Here is a 19,691-nt window from a genome sequence, read left to right on the forward strand (position 1 = left end):
TAGCTTCAGACAGTCATGGTGCAGAAGATTTAGCAAGGGATGATGCCCCCTTATCCTCACTTTTAACGCCTGCATGGCTTAAACGTCTTGCCTCTAAGGCTTTCCACAATCCCACTTTGGCCCATGTTTCAGATTCTGTTTCATGGCATGTCCCTCCTTCCATGATTCCCTCTATGTACTGAATGACCTCGCAATCCAGTGTGCCAAGTCCCTTTCTTCTCAGCGAAATTCTTCCTAAGTATTGTCTACACTAAGAAAGAGGTGTCTTGTTAACATATGTTAGCTAACAATTGTTAAAATCCTAGTATAGACAAGACAAATTGTAGCTTTAACATGTTAGCTGGTCAAGGAAAACCTGACCCCCTGCTAGGCCCATGAGGAGCCAGTGCCTGCTCTTTATGGCCTAGACACTTAGGGTATGTCTATATTGCAATGAAAAATCTGCATCACCAAGTCTCAGGGCCCGGGTCAATTGACTCTGGCTTGCAGGGCTAAAAATTGCAGTGTAGATATTCAGGCTTGGGCTGGAGCTCAGGCTTTGTGACTCTCCCCCTCTGCCCCCATGGGGTCTCGGAGCCCAAGCTCCAGCACTGCAGTATTTAGTCCCACAGCCAAAGCCCTGTGAGCCTGAGTCAGCTGATCTGGGCCAGCCACAGCCATGCTGCAGGTCTTTTATTGCTGGGTAAATATACCCTTTAAGCACAAGGAGCTGGAGCCTACAGCAGCATAAGTTCCTCTCCGTCAATACCTTCTTTTTCCCAAGTGAAGGAGCAGCAAGGAAAGCAGGGAGAGCCAGGGCCTGCAAGTCTCCTGACTCTTAGTATCCTCCCCTTCAGTCCTCTAGCATTGGTACCCATTCTGGGATTATGCTGCATGAACTCTATTTAAGCCCTCTTCACTAGTGTTTTTGTCCCAGCGTGCACTGTGATGGTGTTTCAGAATCTTGATGCACATTAAGGCATAAATACAAAGTTTGCAGTGTTTTCTGGATGATAGGGTTACCATATTTAACAAATAAAAAAAGAGGACCCTCCACGGGGCCCTGGCCCCGCCTATTTCCCACCCCCAGCCCCGCCCCAACTCCACCCCTTCCCCGCCCCAACCCCACCCTAACCCCGCCCCTCCTCCCTCCCACTCCCAGACACGCGAAAAGGGCTGCCCAAGTGCTACCGGCTTCACGGTTTGCCGGGCAGCCCCCAGACTCTGCGCCCCCGGCCGGCACTTCCCCAGCGCAGCGGAGCCCGGAAGGGGAAGCGCCCAGCCGGGGGCACAGGGTCTGGAGGCTGCCCGGCAAACCGTGAAGCCGGTAGCGCTCGGGCTTCGGGCAGCCCCCATGCCTCCGGACCCTGTGCCCCCGGCCGGGCACTTCCCCTCCCGGGCTCCGGCAGCGTAGGGTCCGGAGGCATGGGGGCTGCCCGAAGCCCGTAGCGCTTGGCTCTTAAACAGAGCCGAAGAGTCAGGGGAGGAGCAGAGCTGCCGCGGCCGGAGGCTCTGCTCCTCCCCTGACTCTTCGGCTCTGTATAAGAGCCGAGCTGCCCGAGCGCTACCGGCTTCGGGCAGCCCCCATGCCTCCGGACCCTGCGCCGCCGGAGCCCGGGAGGGGAAGTGCCCGGCCGGCAGCTGGGGTCCGGAGGCAAGGGGGCTGCCTGAAGCCCATAGCGCTCGGGCGGCTCAGCTCTTAAACAGAGCCGAAGAGTCAGGGGAGGAGCAGAGCAGCTGCGGGAGGGGAAGTGCCCGGCCGGCATTTTTCCCGGATATGTTCGGCTTTTTGGCAATTCCCCCCGGACGGGGGTTTGATTCCCGGACGTATGGTAACCCTACTGGATGACAGCATTGTTTCCAACTGCATCAAATTCTAACATGGAGGATTTTAAGGGCCAGATTTCTAAAGGGGCCTCAATCAGGCATTCGTTTCTGTGTCTATATTTTTTCCCAGACAAAACCCTTGAGTGCTTTTTTTTTTTTTTTAGCATACTCAGCTGTGTGTACAGGTAATAGAAATTGGGGGTGAACAAATGGGCTTTGCATGTAACCATTCTATCTTTTGTATGTATGAGTATTAGAATCTGCCCCTGTGTATTTAGGAGGCTGCTCAATAATTGCATATGTACAAATTAGGAAAACTTTTTGAAAATTTAGACTTGCAATTTTTTCTGTAGTTTTAAATCAAAGCCCAATAACTTAGAAATGCATATTAGCCTGTTATTGGAAATGGGGAACTCAGATGCATGCTTCCTTAATCAAGAAAAAACAACAACAAAGCTACACGCTGTCTGAGACTTCCTGCTTTCCTTACCCTGTTATACAAGAGAATCTTGTAGGATTTGCAGGCAGCATGGTGTTGATTCTCTGTAGAATATTCCCTGCCGTTCTGACAGCAGTTTGAACGGCTCCATTCAGTTTCTAACAATGGCAAAGGCCGCATAGAAGTACCACAAAGTAGGAGTATGAGCCCGACTGAAATGCTTTTATTATCAAACTCTTCTCCCCACTCCAAATAAAATAATGCTCTCTGACTGGAAGAGTAGATAGAAGCAAAGAAAGGATGAGATATGGGACGGGGATGGACACACACAACAACGCAGAGAACAGAGAAACAAATGCTGAAGAGCATTTCATTAGTAGAAAGAGGAGAGGGGAAACAGGGAGAACTGGGCAGATAGGAAGTGAGCTAAAGGAAACTTTAAAAAGGAAAACTCTCTCTAGAACAGTATATGATAGATTGAATCTATCCCTTAAATGTAGAAGAATAGAATAAAAAAATTCCCTCGCCGGACAAAAATATGAAAACCCTATTAATACCATAAGGCTTTAAAAGTGAAACATTGAAATAAGTATTTATTTTATGTTAACACTAGTTTCATAGCCTCTGTTTTAGTTGGTGTCTATGCTTTGAGTATATAACATGAAGAGCGGAACATTAAGAAAACAGCTCAGAACCTCTGAAAAACAGGCTCTAATTCTGTATTGTAATTTCAAGGAAATTTGACATGAACTCTGTCTCCCATGCACTTAGCTTGAGCAGCATTTTTCATAAGTGGAAGTTATTTGTTTTTGTAAACTCCTTTTACTGTGGTTATTACTGTGTGATTATTGAAGCTACCCTTTCCCATATGCTGCAGAATAATTTCCCTGTCTCCACAATTGCTACCTACCACCAGATAAAGCCAGACACATGACAGGATTCTGACTGACTGACTAATGGCTAGCATTCTGTTGACAACTCCTGATCCCAGCTGGGTTGGCATAAATTCGATCTGCCTTAATACCTTCCTTCTCCTCCACAAGAAGGGACCTGGAGAAATCAAGATCCTCCAGTATCATCTTGCTCTCTTTAAATTCTTTTCAAAGGTTTTCTGCTAATTTAAATCACAGAAGGGCTAAAGGGATGAGTTCTGCCCATTTTCTTCTTTATCCCCTTCAAATTATTTGTCTAGGTCTCAATCATCCTTCCAAGTTAGACATGACTCCCTTTAGAGTCTATCAATGCTACTCCTGGAGCTGCCTGCAGGAATTGAGAGAGAGAGATTTCCTCCATCCTCTTAGAGAGCTAAATGTGCTGCTTAGTTCCTGCCTGCCTGGGGAGTCATCAATTGTGTTCAGAACCTGAATTCAGATTCCCAATATGGTCACAAATTACAGTAACACTAGACAACTATTTCCCTTGCAGACATCTTAGAAACTAAAATTATAATAATTGTACATAGCACTCGTATAGCACTGTACAAACCATAACTAATTAACCCTCAGAACACCATTCTAAGGTAGCTAGGTAGTTACTATCATCCCCTTTTTACAGAGGGAGAAACAGAGAAATTAAGTGTCTAGTTCAGTGATACTCAGACTGAGGCTCGGGAGCCACAAGTGGCTCTTTAATGTCTCTCTTGCAGCTCTTTGCAGCACATGATATTAAAACACTGTGTGATTTAATTATTAACCAATCAGGATGCTTTTACTATGTTATTAACCAATTGCAGTTGATAAAATAATAATACTTGGTCAGTCAATGGTCTGTGATGGGATGTTAGATGGGGTGGGATCTGAGTTACTACAGAGAATTCTTTCCTGGGTGCTGGCTGGTGAGTCTTGCCCACATGCTCAGGGTTTAGCTGATCGCCATATTTGGGGTCGGGAAGGAATTTTCCTCCAGGGCAGATTGGCAGAGGCCCTGGAGGTTTTTTGCCTTCCTCTGCAGCGTGGGGCACGGGTCACTTGCTGGAGGATTCTCTGCACCTTGAGGTCTTTAAACCACGATTTGAGGACTTCAATAACTCAGGCATAGGTTAGGGGTTTGTTACAGGAGTGGGTGGGTGAGATTCTGTGGCCTGCGTTGTGCAGGAGGTCAGACTAGATGATCATAATGGTCCCTTCTGACCTTAAAGTCTGAGAGTCTATTTTGCTGTGAGAATAATATATATACACTAGGGCTGTCAATCGCAGTTAACGCATGTGATTAACTCAAAACAAATTAATGTATTATTTTTTTAACGAGCATTAATCAAACATCTCTGGAGATGGGGCTCAGCAGCAGCTGGTTGGGGAGAGAGGCATCCCGTTGCCTGCCTCATCCCCTCCCCCTGGACAGGGCCAGCCTTAGGGGTGGCAAGGGGAGCCACCACCTAGGGTGCCCTGCTCAGGGGTGCACCGTTGCGTGCCTCCGGGGCAGGGATGCCCCTCCTCCCGACGCCTTGCTCCACTGCTGCTCCCACTTCCTCCCTCCCCCACATGGAGCCACCCCTGGCCAACCTGCTTAGGACCAGGAGCCTGCCTCCTGTCTGCTGCGCAGAGTGGGGGTGGCAGGGTGGGGGGGCTGATGTTGGGATGTCCCTCTCCCGCCGCCCATGTACGCGGTCACCGCTGAGCTGGGGGTCAGGGAACAGGGGGATCCTGTCTGCTGCTGACTCAGGAGTGAGTGCTGCTGAGAGCAGCTGCTGCTGGCTGAAAAAGTGTTCAGGCTCATGAGTGCTCTGCTTAAAGAGACAGCACTCCCCCAACACACACACACATACTTCCCCCACCCCCCCGCCCAACACACACACCAAACCAAAATCTGAAACTGCATCCCTGGTGAGCCAGGAGTGGCCAGAGGGCTGTGGGATGGCAACAGCATGGAGCCCGCCTTGAGCCGAGTGCCAGACACCACAAGCCATAGCAGCTGTGTAGAAGTAAAGGTATGTTGTAATTTAAATCAATATATTTTAAAATGTAGAAAACATCAAAAAATATTTAAATAAATGGTATTCTATTATTGTTTAACAGTGCAATTAAAACTGTGATTAATCGTGACTATTTATTAATCATGATTGATTTTTTAATAGTTTGACAGCCCTTTATATATATATATATATATATATATATATATATATATATATATATAAAAAACAAACTAAATATTTCCCATCATACTATTCAAATATGAATATATAGCACTATTGTAAATGAAACAATGGATTCCCACTACTGTGACTCTTTTGGGGGTAATGTTGATCGCTAATTTGGCTCCTGAATCACTGAGGTCTTTGTATCACTGCTCTAGTTTAAGGTCACACAGTAATTGAGTGGTAAAGCCAGGATTAGAATTCAAAAGTTCTTAGCTCATTCAGCTAGACTACATTGCCTCCAATATGAGAGAGACAATAATAATGCTTTATTCTGTATTAAAAGGCTGTGCTACTTGTACGTAACATTTGAAAGTGACTGTGCTTCCATTTGCATAACTTTCAATGGCAATAATCGTAGCTATCTACAAAAGTTTTCACTGAAAATTGCAAATGTGTGATCTTAATTGTTGCTCTATTCACTCTCCATTTTTGATGTTCTTGAAAGGAGTGCCAAATTGTACACCCATTTAAAGTGTATTATTATATACCTGTGTAATGTGTATGTGATATTCTGAGCACTTGTGTTAATTTCTCAATTTACATACATATGTCTGACAGGGAAAGCTAAAGATTTAGCTCCAGACTTTGGATGTGCAAGAGATTTTTAAATAGTGCAGTTAAGTAACTCAAGGAGGCTCATGCATGTAATGCCGAATAAACTTGGCACCTTCTCTCGTTATCACTAGCAGTTTCCACATTGCTTTTCAGTATTTGTGTCTTCCAAGAACAGAATCAGTGCCACGTATATGGTGTATGGTCCTGAAGTTGCAGTACTAATTATTGCTTGACAATAAATTACCTTAAGTCTCAAAAGGTTACTTTCCTTTTCAGAATAAGTTCTACTGCGTATTGCCCTCAGAATCCATACAGGACTGGCTCCAGGGTTTTTGCCGCCCCAAGCGGCGAAAAAAAAAAGAAGAAGCCGCGATCGCAATTGCGATTGGCAGCACTCCGGCGGCAGCTCCACTGCGCTGCTTTCTTCTTCAGCGGCAATTCGGCGGCAGGTCCTTCCCTCCGAGAGGGACAGGGACCCTTCGCCGAATTGCCGCCGAAGAGCCCGACGTGCTGCCCCTTCCCCTTGGCCGCCCCAAGCACCTGCTTGCTGGGCTGGTGCCTGGAGTCGGCCCTGAATCCATATAAACAGGATTGGGGACGCGCAAAGCTCCAAACATGTTTTCAGTGCAAATTTAAATGCTCTTTAAGCTTCTGCATATGAAATGCCAGTATTTGACCTTATCTGCAGCAATTTTAATGTCAAAATAAAAACAAGCACTGGAACTGTGTGTGTCTGAGCTTTAGAAAAATATCACCCTGAATTCTGATAGAGGTTCAAACAGAAGGAGTTTCCTCTGAATGAACTTGATCTGGGGCTTGCTTTGTTGGCAGGAGAGGAACAATCAAACTAAACTTTGTCCTCCCAAGATTTTTTTTATTCCAGTCCTTATGCCCAAAACTATTCTAATACAAAACGGAATCTCAATTTCTTTACAGAATTTTTCAAATACTGGTGCAGAGGAAGAAATAGATCACTTCCCGGATACAATCTCTTCAGCTTCTCTGCCACATAGAAAATCCCATTGGTGATACATAAGCAATGTGCTTATAGCCATATCTCTAGTTTCTGACTGAACCAACACAGAGTCAAATCTCAACATCCTCTTCCTCACAAATCCTATTCTGCAGCCTGCTCTATAATGTGAAATGTTGCTGCTTGGTTTTGCAGATTCGAAATGTGGCAGCCAATCTCTGTGTGGACAGTAAACATGGGGCCACAGGGACGGAGCTGAGGCTAGATGTTTGTGTGAAGGACGGCTCAGAACGGACGTGGTCGCATGAACAGGTATTTTAACGACATAAAGAAAAATGCAGTGTAAAATTGTTGCTTCTCTTCCCCAGATTCTAAAGACTTTTCTGAGGTTTTCTCCTCCTCCTAAGTCTAAACACGGTGTGGACTTTTTAAAAATCTATTGTTGGCCTTAATAGCTTTTACAAAGCAAACCTTAATATTACCTTAGGTTTTCCACTAGTCATCTTTTTTGCTATTTTCTCCTAGCTTCATTTATGGAAAGAGGAGTTATGCCCAGAAGTTCTTTAGGCTTCCGATTTTTGCTTAGTTAAACAAAAATGTTGACTTTGATTCATTTAGCTCTTAGCATTTCTGAAAGTGGCCATGTTTGTCATGAAACATCCACATCTGTATTATAAAAGAGCAGAGGAGCCTACCAGACATGTCTCCTTCTTGTCCCTTCAGCTGAATAACCCTAATGACTGGAAATGAGATAAAAAGATTTCAAATATGGTGGATTCAAAGATGGGTCAGGTCAATGGCCAAGAAAATGATCTTAGCAGTTATGTTTTAAATGAATTTGGGGTAGAAGGAAGCAATATGTGTTTCCAATAGTAACCATGTGGATTCAGAGAGGCCAGAAAGGAAGAGGTGGAAATAAAATAAAAAAGTATATTAATTAATTTATTATCAATCATGTTTATTAGGACAGTGCCTAAGAGCCAACCAATAATTATGCTAGGCACTATACTAGTAGATAGTCCCTGGCCTGATGAGTATACAGTCTCAATAGACAGGACAGACATGGGGCGTGAGAATGGATCTAATACACTAGGAGGGTGAACCATGTGATGGCAACAAACGTTGTGTTAGTTCCCAATATTTTTGGGAGGTGTAGGGGGTTTACTTAAGAGGGGATAAGCTAAATGGAAAGGAAAGGCCAGAGGGTGAGGGGGACAGGTCAGAGGAGAAAGAGGTAAAAGGGGCAGGTGTAATAAGGATGAGGGGAAGAGACTGTGAGGGAGGCAGAGGGTTGGAGCAAACAGCCAATCAGCACAGGGCAGAGAGAGTGCAGTCAAAACTGTAGAAAGTTCTCTGAACACTGAAAGATCTCTAGTTTGGCTGCTTCTACTACAACCATTACTGGCTGGCTAGCTGCTCTCTGCTATTTTTCTCCAAGGCCATATGCTGAGGGGGAGGGTAGGGGAAGGGAAGAGGGGAGGCACCACCTGGCTCATAATCCCTGCACAGTCCTGAATCCAGGGAGATTCTGTTACGGTGGGTGGGTGGGCCTGGCCAGAGCCCCATTTTGTCCTCTCCCACCCCGGGGCAACAATCCTCCTTTGGCTGCTTCTGCTCCTACTGTTTGGAAGTGAAGGAAAGCAGGGTGCTGGGATGGTACTTGAATGAGTTAGGGTAAAGGGACAGCTTTTTGAGAATGGGAGGGGCAGAGGAGGAGGAGAGAGAAGGTTGAGAGCAGTGGAGACATGAGAGTGAGGCTAGGAGGTTAAGAATTGATTTGAGTGCAGTCTGTAAGTACTTACACTGAGAACAGAAATTTGATAAGGCTCTTCAATCTAGCGGACAAAGGTATTAAAAAAAATCCAATTGCTGGAAGTTGAAATAGATAAATTTTGACCAGAAATAAGGTGCACATTTTTAACAGTGATGGAATTAACCATTGGAACAATTTACCAAGGTGTGTGGTGGATTCTCCATTACTGGATATTTTTTAAATTAAGATTGGATGTTTTACTAAAAGAGATGCTCTTGTTCAAACAGAAATTAATGCAGGGAAGTCCTATGGCCTGTGTTATGCAGCAGGTCAGACCAGTTGATCACAATGGTCTGTTCTGGCTTTATAATCACGAATCAGAGGTCAGGTTAGGAAGCAAGAGGGGATGGGTAGAGGGGATGCAGGAGAAGGCACAAGAAACCTTGGTGACAGGGGAGAGAGTTTGTTGGAGGAAAGAGTCAGAGGTGCCGACTTTGTGATTTCCCCAGGGGTGTTGGACCCCAGCCCCGCCTCTTCCTGACCCCGCTCCTCCCCTCTCCCCTCCAGCACCTCCTGCATGCCACTGAACAACTGATCACCAGTGGGCGAGAGGCGGAGGAGCTGATCGGCGGGGCCCACCAGCAGGCGGGAGGGCAGAGGGGGATGGGGAGGGTGCCTATGGAAAGAATAGTGGAGAAGGAGAATGGAACTGATCTTTGAAGAAGACAGCTAGGCCCCGATCCTCAAAGGTGCTTAGGCACCTAACTCCCATTGAAATCAAATTCCTGTGTCGAAAGGGAGGGAGGTAATAGGAAGGTGGGAGAATTTTTGGAAGGAGGCAATAGTTGGAAATAAATGACTGCAGGATTTTCTGAATATTACAGTGACTATAAGCAGATTTAATTTAAAAAAATACTATGAGTTTGATTCTAGTCTCCCCAACATTAATGATCAGTAGTAATTCCATCAAAGGAAATGAAGTTAAACCAATGTAAAACCAGTGTAAGAAGAGAATCAGAACAATGGTGTCTCTTTAAACTGACTGATCTATGCTTCACAGACAATCTAAATTATTCCTGTATGGCTGACACGTAATCATATATGCATTTATACAACAGAATATAATGCAGAACAATGCAAGAGAATATGTCCTTGAAAATAACAGTGCGGTTTCATTGGGAAAGGACTATTGAAGCCCTAACTTTAGCAGACAGATAAGTGTAAGTGATTAACAACTTCAGAAAAAACTGGCAAGTTCTAGTGCAGATATTTAATGTGCATAAATTCAAGTAAAGTATATAGGACAAATATTTTTATTTAATAAATTAGGGGTCAATCCTCCAATCGGCAGACTGCTACTTTGGGTGGTGCTGAGCACATCCAACTCTCTCGGACTCCCCGGATGTTGAAGGCGGTCGGCACCCTATAGAATCAAGCTCTGAGTTGTTTGTATTCATTTCACTCGGCTTTTCAATAGATTGGCTGAAATTTGAAATATGTAGTTCAAACATTTATCAGCAGAGGGCAGCTCTAGACAAGCAGAGCACCATACAGGGTGAAGGAAGATAGAAAGGTTAATGAATTTTTAACTCTAGGAGATTTTCAATCCTCCAAACCAATAAAGATGGAGCTTTTCAGAGATTAAACTAGGCCAACAGAAGAGGGGAAAAGTTGATCACTTTTAAAATTCAGGTGAAAAGTAAATTTGATTCTAAGGTTAAAATGGTACCGTCTATTTTATTTTGAAATAACAAATTGGAGGTTTCTTTTCAAGATGAGATTACACTGTAACCAAAAGTTATTCTTTCAATTGTGGGGAACATAGTTGTGATTAATTTATCCACCTTTCAACATAAAGTCTTAAATAAAATAAGAAATGTTTCAAAGTATAAATACTATGAGGATTATCTCTAAAAGAAAATTAAAGCAACATAAATGCAAACTAATTTTCATCTGAAGAGGAACTTATTTTTCATCTTCAGGTAGTGTCCCTATGGGTGCTCCATTTCAGGTGCACGCGAGCCCCACGCACCTTTGACCAGAGATTTTCATTAGCAATATCCATTCAGCCTATGCATGTACCCTAGAAATCCTCGTGCCCCACACCGAGGCTATATAGGGCTGCACAGGCAAACTGCCCTCAGTTCCTTCTCAGCTATCTGTGCCTGAGATGTACCTTAGTGAGACTGCAGCGAGTGCATGTCATCTACTTTGCCTTTGGTAATTTTAGTTAGTTCAGATTAGATTAGATTCATTTAGTTCTAGTTAGTTAATTAGTTTGTTGACTTTTATTTGGAGGACTTCATGGGAGCCCTTCCTCCCAGAGAGGGGCATGCCCAGTTCACTGTGTTTTAAACGCCACCTCACATGACATGAGGCCATCCCATTCAGCGACGGACACTCTAAGTGTGTTCACTGTTTAGGAGAGGCCCATGTTCTGCTGAAATGTAACTTCTGTTTAGCCCTCAAATCCAGGACAAGAAAGAAACAGGAAATCAAGCTGTGACTGTTAATGATGGAGCATTCCCTTCAACCTGGTGTGGAGCCAGGTCAGTAGAACCCCCTGTACATCAGTCTCCGGGGGTACCTAGTGCCCCATTGACCTTGGCCCAGCACTCCCCTAGAAAGGGGAAGGCTTCAGAGACCTCCTCTAAATGTCCAAAGAAGAGAAGCTCTAACGCGCCTTTTAATGAGTCCACCTTGAAAAGACTTTGCTCTCCAAGCAAATCAATGGACTTGGAAGCCTCCACCTTGAGGCATAGTACCACAGAGGCTAAGGGTTTCTCCAGTACTGGTGGGTTAGAGAGACCCTGTAGCTCTAACAGAAAACCTGGTTCCAAGAAGGCACTTGTGCCGTCTAGAAGAGATGGGCATAGAAGAGCAGTACTGTCGGACATAATCACTCTTCCTGTATCTCCTGTAACAGGCTCTTCAGTTCCACATGTGACCAAGCCCCGTCTACATCAGTAGCTACCTCAGAGTGCTCAAACCCTTCGGTACCATCTGTCAGGGAGAAGCACACTGTCCGCTCGGCTCCGCGACTACAGTCAGCGGCAAAACTACATGCAGTACCGCAACACTTGAGGTACCTAATGAACTTATCGGTGACTGCTGATCCAGAGTCTCCATTGCTTGCCAGTATCAAGAGCCACGGAGGAGACAGGGATTACTTCAGCTGAGCACATATTCCTTGGTGGCAGCAACCTTAGCTGCCACCCTCACCCCCATATAAACCTCAATGGCCATATTGGGACCCAGGGGCAGTTATCACCAACAATTCTCCAGGCCCCCAACCCTGTCTCATCAGAATGATAGGGAGGCACAAAATTTTCCTTCCCAACACATCATTCAACAGGATATGTTTGTGGATCAAGAGGCTAGGGCAGGCAAAGAAGTTACCCCTCAGACTACCATCTTGTCCTCATCACCTGATGAGGTGGTAATGTATCCTTCTCTTTCTATGGATGATGATTTTCAGCAATTCCAAGAACTTGTCAAACAGGTGACAGACTCCCTACAGATACCTCTCAACAAATCAAAGAATCACAACCCAAATGGTTGGATATTCTCCACTCTGCAACTCCATCCAGAGTCATCTGCCTTCTGAATGAGGCTCTCCTGGAACCTGCGAAAACAATTTGGTAAACCTTAATATCACCTCTGTGTAAGAGAGCCAATAAAAATATTATGTTCCCTCCTAGGACTCTGAGGCTTTGTCTTCACTACCCGCCGATCCGGCGGGTAGCAATCGGTTTATCGGGGATCGACTTACCGCGTCTGGTGAAGACGCGGTAAAATCGATCCCTGATCGCTCTGCAGTCGACTCCGGAAATCCACCTCGGCAGGAGGCGGCAGCGGAGTCGGCGGCAGCGCGGCAGCGGTCGACTTTCCCGCGTCCTCACCGCTAGGTAAGCCGACCTAAAATACGCAACTTCAGCTACGGTATTCACGTAGCTGAAGTTGCGTATCTTAGGTCGGACCCCCGCTGTAGTGTAGACCTAGCCTCAGTTCCTGTTCTCCTACCCTCCACCAACTCTTTGGTGCTTGATGTGGTGAATGAATGAAGTAAACACCACTGACATAAGTGCACCCCATATGAGAGAGGGCAGAAGCATCTGGACCTTCTAAGGTGAAAATCTTACTCATATACAACCCTAAAATTCCGCATTGCAAATTACCAGGTGTTAATAGCCAAGTACAACTTCACAAATTATATGAGGTTTAATTCTTTTATTTAACATTCCTCCAGACCAAAGGAAACAATTCCAGGCTATTGTTGCTGAGGGACTGTTACTGGCCAGGACAGCCCTTCAAGGATCTTAAATGCTGCAGATACCTCAGTTCGTTCTATCTCCACTGCAGAAGTGATGCACAGGGCAATTAAATGGTTGCAATTATCTGGGTTCCCCAGAGAGGTCCAGAATACAATAGAGGATCTCCCATTTGATGGACTGAAGTTGTTCAAAAAGAATACTAATGAATCACTCCATGCTCTAAAAGTCTTTAGAGCCACATTGGATTCATTGGGTACCTACACTCCTGTGAACAAAAGGAAATTTAGTAGATCCCAAACAGCCCAATACAAGTCTCTGGGTTTCTCTGGGTTTCAGAGACCTATGGAACTTCCAAAAAAGAGAGAGTTTCCAGAGAAAGAAATACTCTAATCCATCTGACCATAGGCGCCAACTTCTAATGGCGCCAGTGGGTGCTCGACCCCCCTCCGCCCCCAGCCCTGCCCCGACTCTACCCCTGCCCCGCCCCCTCCCGCCCTCATTCCAACCCCTTCCCCAAAGTCTCCGCCCCAACTCCGCCCCCCACCCCTATTTATCTCCTTCCCCAAATCCCCACCCTGGCCCCGCCTCTTCCCTGCCTCCTCCCCTGAGCATTCCACATTCCCGCTCTTCCCCCCCCTCCCTCCCGGAGCTTGCTACAGCTGTTTGGTGGCAGCAAGTACTGGGAGGTAGGCGGAGGAGCTGGGACACGGCACGCTTAGGGGAGGAGACGGAGGAGGAGGTGAGGTGGGGTGGGGTGGGGAGCTTGGCTGCTGGTGGGTGCAGAGCACCCACTAATTTTTCCCCATAGGTGCTTCAGCTCCAGAGCACCCACAGAGTCGGCGCCTATGCATCTGACACTAGTTCACAGCAGGCTGCTGCTTCTTCTAATCATCAGTTTTTACGGGATAGTCAAGAGTTTAAACCCTCCCCTTTCTCTGGACTGTCAGCTACAATCATTTGCCCACCTTCCCCCCATTTGGAGACCTCTCTTCCATTTTCAACCAGCTTGGGAACGTATCACCTCAAATTAGTACTAGAAGTAATAACGGTCTACACCATTCACTTTACCTCCCTTCTCCATCCCTCTTCAGCGATCCCTCTCGAGCTCTTATTAAAGACAGAAAATAAACTCCCTTCTTTCTACCTGAGTGACAGAACCTGTTCCTGCTCAGCACGAAGAGAAGAGGTTTCTACACAAAATATTTCCTTGTGCCAACGACAAAGACTTCCACATAGCAAGTCACCCATCTCACAGAAGATATGTGCATTTTGTTATAGGTCAGGACCACTTTCAATACCGAGTGCTCCTGTGTTTGGCCTTTCCTTGGCTCAGAGGGTGTTCTCAAAGGTTATAGGGTAATGGCCACCTACTTGCATTGACAGGCAATGGTACTGTTTTCATATCCCAACAGTTGGTCTTACGTGGAGGTGCTCTCTGCTATGCAGAGGACACTTGCCTTTTCCTGGACTTGGGCCTGCAATTGAATGTGGGACTATTCACCCTGACTCCAGTACAAAATATACAGTTTATAGGGACATCTTTGGATTCCCTGGTAGCCAGTGAATTTCTTCCCATGGATAGATGCTGAGGGCTATCAAACTTTGGCAGGTCTATTCAGATGAGCCCCCAAACCTCAGTCAACAACTGTCTTCAGCTTTGGGGTCCCATGATGTTCTTGCACATTTGTGACAGATCATATCCGATTATGCCTTCGCTGTCTCCAGGGATGGCTCAGAACAATTTACTCACCAAGCAGACACAGCTTATACCAATAGGTATCAGTTCCCCCAACAGGTAAAACACTCCCCAGACTGGTGGAGAAATCATCGCAGTGTAGGTGTGGAAGTTCCCTTCCTCCGACTGGTGCCAACGGTAACTGCAATCTGTTAGGATGGAGGGAGGGGCGGGCAGACCTTGCCATTCGTACTGTACAGGGCAGATGATCACCCCAATAAACCACCCTCCACATCACCCTGTTGGAGCTAAGGGTGGTCAGAAATGCCTGCCTTCATTTTCTGCTTCTCATCAAAGACAAGTCTATCAGAGTCATGATATACAATATGGCCTGCATATTTTACATCAACTGGTGGAGGTGGGAAGGGGTCCCCTTCACTCTGTACCAAAGCAATAAAGTTATGGAACTGTTGTATATGGGATTGCATAAGAATTCTGCAGTGAATTTCCCTGGCAGGCAAAATATCACAGCTGATGCTCTCCGCAGGTCTTTTCCCCAAGACTAGGATTGGGAGTTGGCCTCTCAGATACTTACTGACATATTTCAAACTTGGGGGTTCCCACAAGTTGGACCTCTTCTTCACAGCCTTAAACAAAAAATGCCACCTCTTCTGCTCAAGGGACGGTTTACTGCGATTCATTGGTGGAGTACCTTCTTCCTCCCATGGACAGGAAGGTGTTTTATTCGTTTCCCCCAACACCTCTGATTCTCAGGTGGTGAAGATGATCAGACAGGACAAAGCCAGAATTATCCTAGTGGCCTGACATTGTCAAGGCAGCATGGTTTCCTTACCTGCTTCACCTAGCTCTCTGTCCAGAAATAAATCCTCCAATCATTCCTCCACTCCTCTTGCAGGACACTGGTTGACTGCTGCATCCCAATCTGAGAACTCTTCACCTCAAGGCATCCTTCTTCAATGGTTCATTGAGTTAGAGTCAGCCTGTTCTGCAGAGGAACAGCAGATATTACTAAATAGTAGAAAAGAGTCTACCAGAATTACTTACCTTCAAAAGTGGAAAAGATTTTGTGAGTGGTGTGACCACCAGAAAATTGTTCCTGAACCTGCCCCTCTTCCACTGGTTCTGGACTACCTGTTGCATTTAAAGAAAACATGGTTGACAGCTCTCTCAAGGTTCACTTAGCTGCATTAGCAGTTTTTCATTCCACAATTGAGATGTTCTCGCTCTTTGCTCATCCTACAATTATAAGGTTCATGAAGGGCTTGGGAAACACTTTTCCACAGGTGAAAGCCCCTACTTCAGTTTGGGACCTCAATCTGGTTCTTAGAAATCTCATGAAACCAATGGCAACGTGCTCATTATAGAACTTATCTATCAAGACCGCCTTTTTAGTGGCTATTACATCAGCCCAAAGAGTGGACAAAATTGGAGCCTTAATGGCAGACCCTCATTTCACAATTCTACAAAGACAAGGTTTCCTGTGCCACACCCCAGATTCCCCTAAAGTATCATCTGAATTTCATTTGAATCAGACTATTCATCTACCATTTTTCTTTCCAAAACCACCTAAATTTCATTTTGTAGACTGCTTTCCACATTCTAGATGTCCGGAGAGCGCTAGTTTTCTACCTAGATAGAACTAAATCATTCAGGAAATCTCCTAAATTGTTCATTCCGTTTGCGGACAGATCTAAAGGATCTACTATTTCTACCCAGAGACACTCAAAATGGATCTCCAGATGTATTATTGTGTATTATAGTGCTGCTAGCATTCAACCTCCTCCCAGAGTGTTAACTCATTACAGTATACATTTACGGCCATACTTAAAAATATCCCTGTGACCCAGGGGGAGCCCTCACTGAAAATGCCAAGGTCAGGGCAGGCTGCAAAAAGGAGTGCAGATACTCCCAAGATTGGTGAGTAACATGGAAGTTAAATTACCCAACCAGTCACAAATCGTGCTTCTGATCCCCACACTGGTTATCAAGAAGCAAAAAAGAGTAATCACACATCCCACTGATTGCATTCCAGTTCTCTGGCCCCCAATCAGCACCTAGGTCCAGTACAATGAGAAGTTATTTTAAAACTCTGCTCACTATACAAAATGTTCTTCTGACCCCAAAGCGCCAGCCACATTGCCAGGTCAGTATTCGGTTGGATCTTACCCAAAATACCACGCTGCCAGTCAATCCTTTAGTGTCTAAAACTAAAGGTTTATTATAAAGAAAAAAGAAAGAACAAGAAGAGAGTTGTTAAATGGTAAAGCAACCAAATATATATATATACAGAGACTTCAGAGTCTATATATCAGGTTCTTAGCGGTATTGGTGAGTTTGCTGGCTTAAAAGTCCCTCTGGAACACATCCACAGTGTGGATGGGTCATTCAGTCCTTTGTTCAGAGCTTCAGTTTGTAGAAAAGTCACTTCAGAGGTAAGAAGCGGGATTGAAGACAAAATGGAGATGCTGCAGCTGCCTTTGCCATGTGGCTTGTACTTCCTTTGTCCCAAAGACAAGCTTCACAGCACATGGCATGGAAGCCTTAGGTTCTCTGTCCACAGGCATACCACATGCCTTGCTGACGCATAAGGTGTATCCCCTAGTTCTTTTCAGTAGGTTCATTATACAATAGATGACACTTGATGGGCCATCAAACAGGCTAGGCAGTGCTGATGCCAATCTGTCTGGGGGTGTCACCCGGAAACACAGCACAAGTTTGGAAATACAGATATACCATACATATCTATAACTAATTATACAAATGTGATACAAACTTATAAACATAATTATCATACTTGGCAATTTGTAACATTTTTGCAGATATCTTACACAGTATATCTGGTCAGATTCCTTGCAATTTTATAATATTGGTATCAACAATATCATAAAGTGTCCTACATATTCCATACAGCATCACAGTCCCCATAACTGAGATCTGCAGCACTGCTACACAGTCCTCTGTACATACAGTCTCAAGACACTACACCCTAATCGATGCCTCTAGATTGGATGTGGCAGCTGGTGATGTAATTCTAGATTCTGAAGCTCCTCCTTCTGTTCGGGGGTTCTGCTCAGGAGTCACTTGCACTTGGAGCACCCATAAGGACACTACTTGAAGAAGAAGAAGAATGTACTCCCCCTGTGCAGAACTGTGGTCCTTCAAGATGTGGGTCCCGATGTGTGCTCCAATACCCGCCCTCCTTCCCCTCCGCTTTGGAGTTTCTTGTGAGACTAGGCAGTGGAGAAGAAACTGAGGGCAGTTCACCCACGTAGCCAGGGCCGGTTCTAACTTTTTTGCCGCCCCAGGCAAAAAAGAAGAGTGCTGCCCCGCCATAACACCCCACCCCCAGTGCCGCGCCGGGCTGCCCAACCCCCCCCGTCCCCCCAAGCACTGCGCCGGCCAAACCCCCGCACCCCGAACGCCTCGCCGGGCTGGCCAAACCCCCGGAGCGCCTCGCCGGGCTGCGCCGGCCAAACCCCCGCCCCCCCGAGCGCCGGGCCGGGCCGCCCAAACCCCCGAGCGCCGGCCGGGCAAACCCCCGCCCCCCCAGAGCGCCACGTCGGGCTGGGCAAACCCCCGCCCCTCCTCGAGCGCCGCGCCGCCCAAACCCCCCCCGCGCTGCCCGGCCGAAACAAACGGAAAAAAAAAACCCTTGAGTGCCGCCCCGCCGAACAAAAAAAAACAAAAACAAAAACACCGCGAGCGCCCCCCGCCACCTCAACATTGGCCGCCCCTTCTAAGGTGCCGCCCCAAGTACGTGTTTGGTCGGCTGGTACCTGGAGCCGGCCCTGCACATAGCCCTATATTCCCTCGGTATGGGGCACGATGATGTCTAGGGTACATGCACAGACCAAACTGATGCTGCTAATGAAAATCTCCAATCAAAAGCACATGGGGTGTACATGCACCTGAAGTGGAGCACTCATGAGGACACGTCTTGAAGAACCACCATTACTGCACAGGGTGAGTAACCTCTTCTTTTTAAACTTAAAAAAAAATCAATTTTGAAGAAGCAAAGAAGATTCATTATGCAAAAATATTTGCAGTGGAGTGGGGGGCTTAGTGCTTACTGTTGCAATGGTGAGCAGCTTTTTATTTGATTATTCTTAGTGGTTCTTTACATTATACTGGTCTCTGGATTATTTTAGGCACCATATGAAGCTAAAGATTGAAATACTTTCTAAAAGATCTTCAGAATCTTGATGGAAATTCATCCACCCTGCAAGGTGTTTGTGGCAGGGTGTGATGGGGCTTTCATCCCACACTGGCCAAAAAGGGGTTAATGTAGCCCTGGGAAGGCTGCACAGGAAGCAACCAATAGGAGAAGGGCTGCGAAGAACAACCAATCAGGACCCAGTAGGCCCATATAAAAAGAGCTGCAGGGAAGAGCAGGGTCAGTTGCTGCTGGGAGTCCAGGGAGTAAAGACTCTGTACCTGGAGGGCAGAGAGAACATAAGCACCTTGGACAAAGTAGTGGTTGGCTCCTAGGACTGATCAGCTGAGTGCCCTGATGGGAAGTAGCCTAGGGAAATAGAGCAGCATTGACAGAGATTACAGGGGAGCAGCAGGAGTCTACTATTTACAGGGTCCCTGGGTTGGGTCCTGGAGTAGTGGGCAGGCCCAGGTCCCCCTACTCACCACTGGGGAAGTGGCTGGACTGTTGGACAGAGATACCCCTCCCAGAAGGGGGAAACACAGATGGAGACCTAGCCGGAAGGCTGTCGAGAAGAGGACACTGCAGTTCTGGGAGCTAAGGGTTTAGTCTCCCCTAACCCAGCCGTGATCCTGCCCATGCTCCGTCCTGAGGCTCCACCCTCGCTCCCCCTCTCCCCTGAAGCCCATGGGGGCTCAGCTCCAGCCAGGGGCTGGGGTGGCTCGGGCTGGCCTGGGCGGGTCCTCTGGCTGCAGGCTCAGGTCTCCAGTGGGTGGGAGGATGGGGCTCAGGCAGAAGGGGCGGAGCTGGAGGGCTAGCCTTCAAAAAGGGGAGGTTTACCCGCCGTCCATGGGAGCCGTAGGCAGGAGCAGAGACAGAGTGATGGTGTGCAGACCACGGACGTGG

The 19,691-nt window shown here is 46.5% G+C and overlaps 1 protein-coding gene across 1 annotated transcript in view; it reads left to right on the forward strand.

The window, feature by feature from the left end:
* The window catches only part of GALNTL6 (polypeptide N-acetylgalactosaminyltransferase like 6), a 976,122-nt gene that overhangs the window by 946,343 nt on the left and 10,088 nt on the right, over positions 1-19,691 (forward strand). Inside the window, exon 10 of the mRNA XM_065405341.1 lies at positions 7,105-7,221. Coding sequence (XP_065261413.1) covers positions 7,105-7,221 — 117 coding nt within the window. The remainder of the gene's footprint in view (positions 1-7,104; positions 7,222-19,691) is intronic.

This window comes from Emys orbicularis, chromosome 5 (assembly GCF_028017835.1).
Source record: "Emys orbicularis isolate rEmyOrb1 chromosome 5, rEmyOrb1.hap1, whole genome shotgun sequence".
NCBI classification, from domain to species: Eukaryota; Metazoa; Chordata; order Testudines; family Emydidae; genus Emys; species Emys orbicularis.